Genomic DNA, 7,894 nt, shown 5'->3' on the forward strand with positions numbered 1-7,894 from the left:
AAAGAAAAAAGAGAAAGAGAAAGCAGGATCATAAAAGAAAAAAGCGCGGATATTACAGCTAAAAAATTCAAGACAAAAAAAACGACAACAACACCCGCACACACGGCGGGAGAGCCGGTAGAAGCAACAGGCAGACACACGCGCCTTTCAGGACTGTTCGTTGTGTATACTCCGCGCTTTCTCTCTCACGCACACTCGCATGCAGAGATATAGGAAGAAGAATAGTAATGGGCACGACAACCGCAAGAAAAGCAAGGATTTTTTTTTTCTACATCTAAGCATACCATATTTGTGTACTATGCAATATATAGTCAGTCACGTTTATTAAGCAACTCGGGGTAATCTTTCACCCCGCACCGCAGCAATTCGGAGGCCCTGACGCCTCTCTCCACAGGTGCTAAGGAGCCATTTTGCATCTGACGCACCCGTCGTAGGTGATACATGCGTGCCTCCTGTAGACTGTCAAGGTTGCTTTCCATCTCAGCCAGCTGCTTCGATGCTTGCGCCAGCACGGGTTCAAACGACTTCAATTGCCGCAACCTATCTTCTATACCAGCCTTCTCACTACTGTACTGCGACCGCGACTTTTCACTGAGGGTGTCCGACCGAAGTTGCTGCTCCAGTTGCTGCAGTCGCATGTTAAACGCTTTCATTGCCTTTTTCCATTTTTCCATGCCGCCTGTGAGTTCCTCCGCCTCACGCAGCGCGCTCTTTAATTCGTCACGATCTGCCGTTAGTTCGTCAAGGTCTCTCTCCAAATTAGCAAGGGATATTAATTCTACATCAATTTCCTTTTGCGCGTCCTCTGGGAGGCACGCGGAAAGCGCACTGCCCACCGGTAACTGCCGTGTGGGCTGCGTTTCTATCTGGCGGCGATTCGAAGCACCTGCACCGCGCCTCTTGATGCGTGAAATCTCTCGGTCCTTCTGCTGCAGCTGGACCTGCAGCCTCGCCACCTGCGCCTCTGACGCACGCAGCTTTCTCTGCAGGCAGTTCAACTCCTGGGAGTGGGAGGCAGACATCTTGTGGAGGCGCTGCTGCCCCTCCCGCAAGGCGCGCCGTTGGCGGTTGAGCTCGTCACTCATCTCCGCCACCTGCGACTGGAGGTGCTTGACCATCTCCGCGTTGGCCTCTTGCGCGGTGACGAGCGCCGTTGCCTCCTGCACCTTCCGCCGGTACTCCGCCGCCGTCTCCTCGGCCTTCCGCAGCCGCTGTTGGTAGTGCATCCGCAAACTTCGCCGCTCCTCCTCTTTCCCCTGACGCTCCATCTCCGTCGCCTCCACCTTTGCCTCGGCACGCGCCAACTCATCCTCCAGGCGGTGCTTGACGTCCTGCATCTCCTGCAGTCGGTACTTGTAGTACTCCAACTCCCGCACCGCCTCCGCTTTTTGCGAGGCCAGCTGCTGGATCAACCCCTCCTTCGCCGCAATCTCACGGGAGAGGTGCTCCAGGGCCGCTTCATCGGGCGTGGACAGCCGCGCCTCCTCACCCTCCCGCTCTAGCTTCGACGCCTGCAGTTCGTCGCTCTCGGCCCGCAGTGGAGAGAATGGCGCCATTTCCGTTTCCTCTGCGGCATCCTCGTGAAGGGAGTCGTCCAAAAGTCTTGTGCCACTTAGCTCCATCGAGCCGGTAAGACTACGCTGTTGTTGAGCCTCAATCAACAAGAGACGCTTTTCCAGCTGCTTGCGCTTTTCAACCTCAATCATGGCGGCGTACTCCGCATTGAAGAGGTCTTCCTGCAGCCGTCGCGTCAACTTCCGCTCGCATGCAAGCAACTCCTGGACCTCCCCCAGACGTGCCTCCTCAAGCGCAGGAAACATGTGCACTACGGGCGTCTGTGCATCCTGCGAAGGCTGCTGTGCCGCCGCCAGCTGCCGCCGAAGCCACGCAATGGTTCTCTCGGCCTCCTCCAAGGAGGAGACGCCTGCGGCTACTTTAAACGGGGTCGTGCGAATAGACTTGGCGCGATCGGCGTACTTTAGCGTATTTAGCGTTTCCTCAAAGGAGGAGGCGTCAGGCGAGACGCAGGCGATCATGGTTGTTTTTGAGTTCCCGCCTAGCATTGGCTGCAGAAGACGGGTGAGCTTTGAGGCGCGGTATGGGACGTGTGCCCTCCGCTCACACAGGGCCACAATAACATTTCCTAGTGCGAGAAGCCCACTGTTGATGCTGATGCCCTCACGCATTCGTGAGGCCTTATCCGTCCCCTTTGAACGCTCGCCAACGCGCGGCGGGGTTTGCTCGTCCCACGACTCATCCATGCCGCCGCTCGCTAATTGCCGGCCGTGCGCCTTTTTAAGGCGCTCGCTCCCCGCCAGGTCCACTAAACCAAAGCGCGACACCACCCCGCCGCGCGTGAGCGTGATCGTGAGCAGCAGGTGTGAGCGGGAGCTTGTCGCGTTCATCAGCGTGGAGGCGGTGCGACGGTTGGCGGGCGCGCTCTCCACGCACGCGAGCAGTTCCTCCTTGCTCCCCACGACCACCTCGGAGAGGCCCTGGATGTACACGCCGCACCGCGTGTCTTCCCGCAGCGACAGTGACGCCGTCGAGCCCAGCGAGTGTGACGCGAGTGAGGCGGGGGCGGAGGCGGATGCGGAGGCGATGAGGTCGCTGATGCTCTCGTTGTACACCTCCACCGCGGAGAAGCGGAACTCGGGCTTGTCGCCGTCCCCCGCGGCGGCGGCCGTCTCCAAGGCGGCCGACACACGCCGCACCACGTCCGCCGAGAGGGAGGACATGGTGAACGTCTTCCCCGCGCCCGTCTGCCCGTAGGCGATGGTGGAAACGGTGTAGCCGTCCACAAACGCGGACACCAGCGGCGCCGCAACGGCCTCGTTCACCGCCTGCGATGTCGCGTCCATGTCGAAGACGTCGTCAAAGGCAAATTGCCGCGACTCACCAATGGCAATCTGGCGGCCGCTCACCGCCAGGCAGAGACGTGGCTCCTCATTGGACAAAAAAGGACGAACTCGTACCGTAACGCGGACGTTCTCCATGTACGTATAAAAGCCCCCGGCAACTGTGGTGTATATGATATCTTCGCTGCACTCTAAAAGGAAACAATCCACGCACAGCCCCGCAAGAAGCGGAGGCAGGGCCGCAAAAAAAAGACAAGATAAAATAAACAAGCGGCAGGCGACCAATGTGGATTGCTAATCATTATCGAATAGGCGTGGGAGGCGTGGGATGAGGAGGAGAAGCAAAAGAAAAGAAAAAAAGAAGAAGAACAAGTGTGGTGTGGCCACTGTGTCACGGCCGTGCAAAGGGGGAAATTGAGTGGAAGAGAGAAAACTCAGTGGAGAGACCGCGAGGTGGTGAGCCCGAACTAGAAAAAAAAAAAAAAACGGTACGGATATATCGGCCACGGCACGCAAACGCACAAACACACACACACACACACACACATACGTATATAATATATGTATAAAAGCACAAACGCAATGTGTGCACGCATGCATAGCGTCCCTCGCTTAACAAACCACGCGAACACCATTACAGGAAAGAGAGTGGTCGTGAACCATTCGCCGCCTCTCACCTCCCACTACTCTCCTTGACGATTGCGTCCATCACCTACCCGCGTCGCCGCGACGTCTCCACAATTGCACGGTGATGGTTTATCATAAATTCTACGGGACTTGGCTTCGCACTTTGCACCGCAGCAGCCATGCCGTTGTCGCCACTGTAGTGAAAATTCTGGTGATGAAAATTTTGATGGCCCCGCCACGGCGGCGAGGAGGACACTGAGCGGGCCGACACCGAACTTACGCACGACGGGGCTTGACACACCACAAACTGCGTGCGGTCTCTACCGGAGGAGGAGGAAGAGGCGGCGGCACTGCGACTTCGCCGCAAAGGCGACGCCCAGGCCTGTCGCGTGCGTCCGGACTCCCGCTGCGGCTGCGGGTGTTGACGCTGGGGCCCTGAAACGGAGCAAACCGTGCGGCGCGAGACGCTCGGCTCGCCTGGAGGCACCTGCTTTGGCCGCCACCACTCCTGTGCCTCCTGCTTGCGCCGGCGCGACTCCTCCTGCCGCAAAATGTGGGCCTCATACCCGGAGACGGCCGTCGCATCCTGCGCAGGCAGCGGAAACACCGGATCCACCGCGGGGCGAAAGGAGCACTCCGACAGCTGCGTGCGTTCCAACTCCGCCCTGGACTCACGCAGACGGCGCTCCCGCTGCCACTGCCACATCTCGCTGCGCTGTGAGACGGAGAGTTCGCGGCCCACGCGCCGCTCCGGTGACCGCCCCACTTTGGGGTGGAATGTGCACTCCGCCATCTCCTGCGCCTCCTCCATCGCCCGGCGTCGCCGAACCTCTTCGTCCATGCGCTGCTGCGAACGCCGCCACAAAAGCTCCCGCGCCCCCTCCGCCGTCGGCGCGTAGCCGTCCTCCTGCAGCATCTGCAATTGGTGCCGCCACATTTTTTCCGAGGTGCGATTGACACGCGGTCTAAACGTGCACTGCTCCCTCTCTTCCCTTTCCCGCGCCTTCTGAAGGGATTGCTTTTCCCGGGCACACTTAGCGGCCTCGCGCGAGGAGGGGTGGAGACGCGTTGTCGGGCTATGCTGGAGTTCTTTTTCCGTCGCCTCCGCCCTCTTGCGCTCCACGATGAGGCGCGACGTCTCGCTGATGCAGGGAATGCCCGTCGGCTCCTTTTGCGGAGCCACGCCCGCCCTCTGACGCCGCAGCTCGCGCATCCTCAGTGCGTCATTGCGGTATAACCGGTCATACACCGGCGCACTCGGGTCGCTGTAGTAGTTCCTAGACAACTCCAGCGATGCCGGAGCCACGCACGGCGCAAACGTGCACGACGTGTCGCGCGGTGCCCCTCTCTCCTTTCCCCCCTCCGCAAGCAACCGGTCCTCAATGTTTCCCGGGCGGTGAAGCTGCTTGGCGTACGCCGTAATACGAGGCGTGAACGAGGACTGCGGCCGCTCAGGCAGCTCCCCTGGACGTGAGGAGGAGCCGTCACTGAGGCTACTTTTCATGCCCACGCTCTCCTCTGCCAGCCAGTACATGCGCTCCCGCCGTGCCGCCTCCTTCGCCATAAAGTAGTCTTCTATCGTTTGGCCCTGGTGACGCTCGGAGATGGACTTCTCCTGGGCGTATTGCGAGATGCGTGGGACATCGCGCAGTGCCTCCAGCTCGCGCCGCAGTGCCGCCTCGCGCAGTCGAGCCAACTTCTCCTCCCGCTGCTCCAGCCACTTCCGCGAAACGTCGGTTGGATCACGCGAGACCAGTGAGCGCGCCCGCGCCGTCACCTGCGGCGCACGCATCTCCGCCGCCATCTCGGCTCGCTGCCGCTCTTGGCTCTCGGCCTGTCGCGCCTGCGCCGCCTCAAGGCGCTTGGCGTGCAACTCGTGCAGCCGCTTCTCCACGGCCTCGCTGCGGCGGGTGGTGGAGTGACGGTTCATCCCCTCCGCGTACTCCGACACGGTCGGCTTGAACGGGCATTGCCTTCGCTCGTCCTCCAAGTGCTTGCGGCGCAGCAGCTCCTTGTGCTCCGCGTAGCGCGCCCCCGCTTGCTGCAGGAATGACACCACGTCACTATCCGCCGAAACGGTCACCGCCATCACGGGACAGGCCTGCTACAGACGAAACGTCGGAGAAGCCAAACAAAAAAAAAAGGCGGAGATGTGGAAAGAAGATGCGCAGACACGCCCCCAACAGCGCTCAGACAACGTTCGCGCCCTGTCGAGACGTCGACCCGCGGGTTGGTGTCGTTGAATTCCCGCAAGCACAGCGCGGACTTTGCATCCGCTTTCACTTCTTTCTCCCTGTCGCTTTCCCTCTCAATCTCCCCCCCCCCTTTGGGCTGCCCCGCCGATGCTGCTACAACAGTGTCTTCTGCAGCAAAGCGGAGGTAAACGCTGCCGAGTGCCCGAAGCGATCCAGCTCAAGCGCACGAATGCGTCGCGCAAGAAAGTGAGCCACGCTCTCAGGGTCGCCAGCGAGGGTTTGCTGGCGGAGTTGCTCTAACTGCTGCAGCTCCACAGCCGTCGCTGCGGCCCGCGTGTCACACTGAACCCCCACACTGCAGCTCTCCCGCCTAGCCGTAACCTGAGAAGTCTTCGCAGCCTCAAGGTCTCCAAGACGCACACAGGCCTCTTCGGACGCGCGCCCCTTTGCACGCTGTAGGGGCCGTGGCGGCAACGAAGAGCACCAACTAAGTCGCCCATCTAAAAAACTGCCGTGAAGCTCACCACCGTCGTCACGGGCCTTACTGCCGCCCCCGCGGCTTCCGGTTTTGCTTACACACGAGTCGTACTGAGAGTCAATGAGGCGTTGAATGGCCGTCATCCCATCCTCATCCGCAGCGTCGTCGGCGTCCACGCTCGGGCCCAGGCTGCCAGTGTTTGGCCTGACCAGAGCCTCACGCCGCAGCGGCTCAGTAGAAAACAGCTGGTTCAATGAGATGCCGCGGTGCGGAGGCGGCGGGTCGCCGCGATTCACATCGCGGGCAACGCCGCCATCGACGGGGCGCCTCCCCCAGTGGCGCGTATTTTTTCCCTCCCGCCGTTGCCTGTGCGCCGCAAAGCCGACGGCGTTTGCCATCAAACCCTCAACGTCCGGGTCACCGCCGCCCGTTCGTCCCATCCCGCGCCTGCGTGGAGAAACGACCGCCAATGCAACGAACAGCAGCGCCTGAGACCTCTCGCCGCCGCCGCCGCCGCAGCTGCTGCTGCTGCTCTGGACAGTAGTGGCACTGCCTGATAGACAGAGATAAATAGAGAGAGAGAGAGAGAGAGAGAGAGACAAGACGCAGGCCCCCATGAGTCGCAACCAAATAAAAAGACCAAAAAAGAAAAAGAAAATAATAAACATTCAGCTCACAAGGACGAGTAGAAGCAACACGAAATTGCAGATGTGAAATAGAAGAGAGGCACACAAATCCGCCGCGTTTCTTCCTTCAACAAGGCCCCACGTCTCTCTCCCTCTCTCTCTTCAAACTTTGCTTTTGCTTTGCTCCACTCCCCTTTTGGACCCACTTCGCGCCCTCTTACCGCTGCTGAAGCATGTCTTGCTCTATTTCCCGGCGCAGGGCCTTCCGCCGCTCCTGCGCCTGCTCCAGAGCGTCAAAGGTCTGCTTGATGGGGATAGAGAGCGTCTGGTAGCGCTCCTCCGCACGCGTGACGCCAATGCGGCAGACCCTATACATTTGGTACAAAGTGAAACAAATCGCCAGAAAGAAGGAGTACACCAACGCGTCACTGATGGCCGCCGTGCTGCGTAAGAGGAGGCGCAGACTAAAAATGCGCCACGCAAAGTAGCGTCTAGCCATTGCCAAGCGGAAGCGACGCAGGAGTCGCCAAAGCGCCAGCTCACGCGCCTCCCGGTCAAGGTTGACCAGCATCGTGTGGTAGTGGAGGAGGCGCAGGCCCAGCCTGACGTTCGCCTCGAGGGGACGGGTGGAGAGCGCCCGCTCCATCATCTGCCGGTCCTCGCCCTCCTTGCGGAGACGACGGTAAAGGCTGTGCAGCGCGCCGGCGGACTGCCGCGGCGCCTGCGGCTGCCCTCCGCCCTCCACGCCGCGGCGCTGAACCGTTCCAGCTGCGGCAGCCGCGTTGAACCGCCTCAGTCGCAACATGCCAAATCGATGCCCCCCGCGGCGCGTGACAAAAGCGTGGTGAAGCCACAACAATAACAATAGTAATAATAAATGCTGTTTCTGCGATCCAGGCTGCGGCACCACACAGCGCCGAGAAGTGGGGGAGAGAGAGAGAGAGAGCAAAGAAAGAAAAAGCCAAGAAAAAAGCAACGGAAGAAGAAGCGAGGGAGTTTGCAACAAACGGCGGGCGTCGATGGTGGGGTGCCGCACGAGCGACTAATACCGCGCTCGCCAAAACCGCCCCCTCCTCCTCCTCCTCCGACCCGGAGGGAGGCGGGAAAGGC

The 7,894-nt window shown here is 60.3% G+C and overlaps 4 protein-coding genes across 4 annotated transcripts, besides 9 other annotated features; all 4 read right to left on the reverse strand.

Annotated features, from left to right (window-relative positions):
* Window positions 1–44: a sequence feature (A-rich).
* Window positions 45–311: 267 nt separating this feature from the next.
* On the reverse strand, window positions 312–2,996 carry Tco025E_07816 (putative kinesin; the record flags this gene model as incomplete). The annotated part of the gene is made up of 1 exon (XM_029374675.1): window positions 312–2,996. The coding sequence occupies one exon, from the start codon at window positions 2,994–2,996 to the stop codon at window positions 312–314; it is 2,685 nt and encodes an 894-aa protein (XP_029225200.1).
* A 193-nt stretch (window positions 2,997–3,189) lies between these two features.
* Window positions 3,190–3,231: a sequence feature (GA-rich).
* A 136-nt stretch (window positions 3,232–3,367) lies between these two features.
* Window positions 3,368–3,408: a microsatellite.
* A 162-nt stretch (window positions 3,409–3,570) lies between these two features.
* Tco025E_07817 (uncharacterized protein) lies at window positions 3,571–5,574 on the reverse strand (the record flags this gene model as incomplete). Its single annotated transcript, XM_029374676.1, has 1 exon — window positions 3,571–5,574. One exon carries the CDS (start codon window positions 5,572–5,574, stop codon window positions 3,571–3,573), a length of 2,004 nt encoding a protein of 667 aa, XP_029225201.1.
* A 259-nt stretch (window positions 5,575–5,833) lies between these two features.
* Window positions 5,834–6,598, reverse strand: Tco025E_07818 (uncharacterized protein; the record flags this gene model as incomplete). Its single annotated transcript, XM_029374677.1, has 1 exon — window positions 5,834–6,598. One exon carries the CDS (start codon window positions 6,596–6,598, stop codon window positions 5,834–5,836), a length of 765 nt encoding a protein of 254 aa, XP_029225202.1.
* Window positions 6,599–6,657: 59 nt separating this feature from the next.
* Window positions 6,658–6,694: a microsatellite.
* A 36-nt stretch (window positions 6,695–6,730) lies between these two features.
* Window positions 6,731–6,757: a microsatellite.
* A 29-nt stretch (window positions 6,758–6,786) lies between these two features.
* Window positions 6,787–6,816: a sequence feature (A-rich).
* A 111-nt stretch (window positions 6,817–6,927) lies between these two features.
* Window positions 6,928–6,946: a microsatellite.
* Window positions 6,947–7,001: 55 nt separating this feature from the next.
* Window positions 7,002–7,589, reverse strand: Tco025E_07819 (uncharacterized protein; the record flags this gene model as incomplete). The annotated part of the gene is made up of 1 exon (XM_029374678.1): window positions 7,002–7,589. One exon carries the CDS (start codon window positions 7,587–7,589, stop codon window positions 7,002–7,004), a length of 588 nt encoding a protein of 195 aa, XP_029225203.1.
* Window positions 7,590–7,702: 113 nt separating this feature from the next.
* Window positions 7,703–7,771: a sequence feature (GA-rich).
* Window positions 7,772–7,847: 76 nt separating this feature from the next.
* Window positions 7,848–7,870: a microsatellite.
* Window positions 7,871–7,894: the final 24 nt, after the last annotated feature.

Source organism: Trypanosoma conorhini (assembly GCF_003719485.1).
Source record: "Trypanosoma conorhini strain 025E chromosome Unknown Tco_14.4_contig_00640, whole genome shotgun sequence".
Taxonomy (NCBI): Eukaryota; Euglenozoa; class Kinetoplastea; order Trypanosomatida; family Trypanosomatidae; genus Trypanosoma; species Trypanosoma conorhini.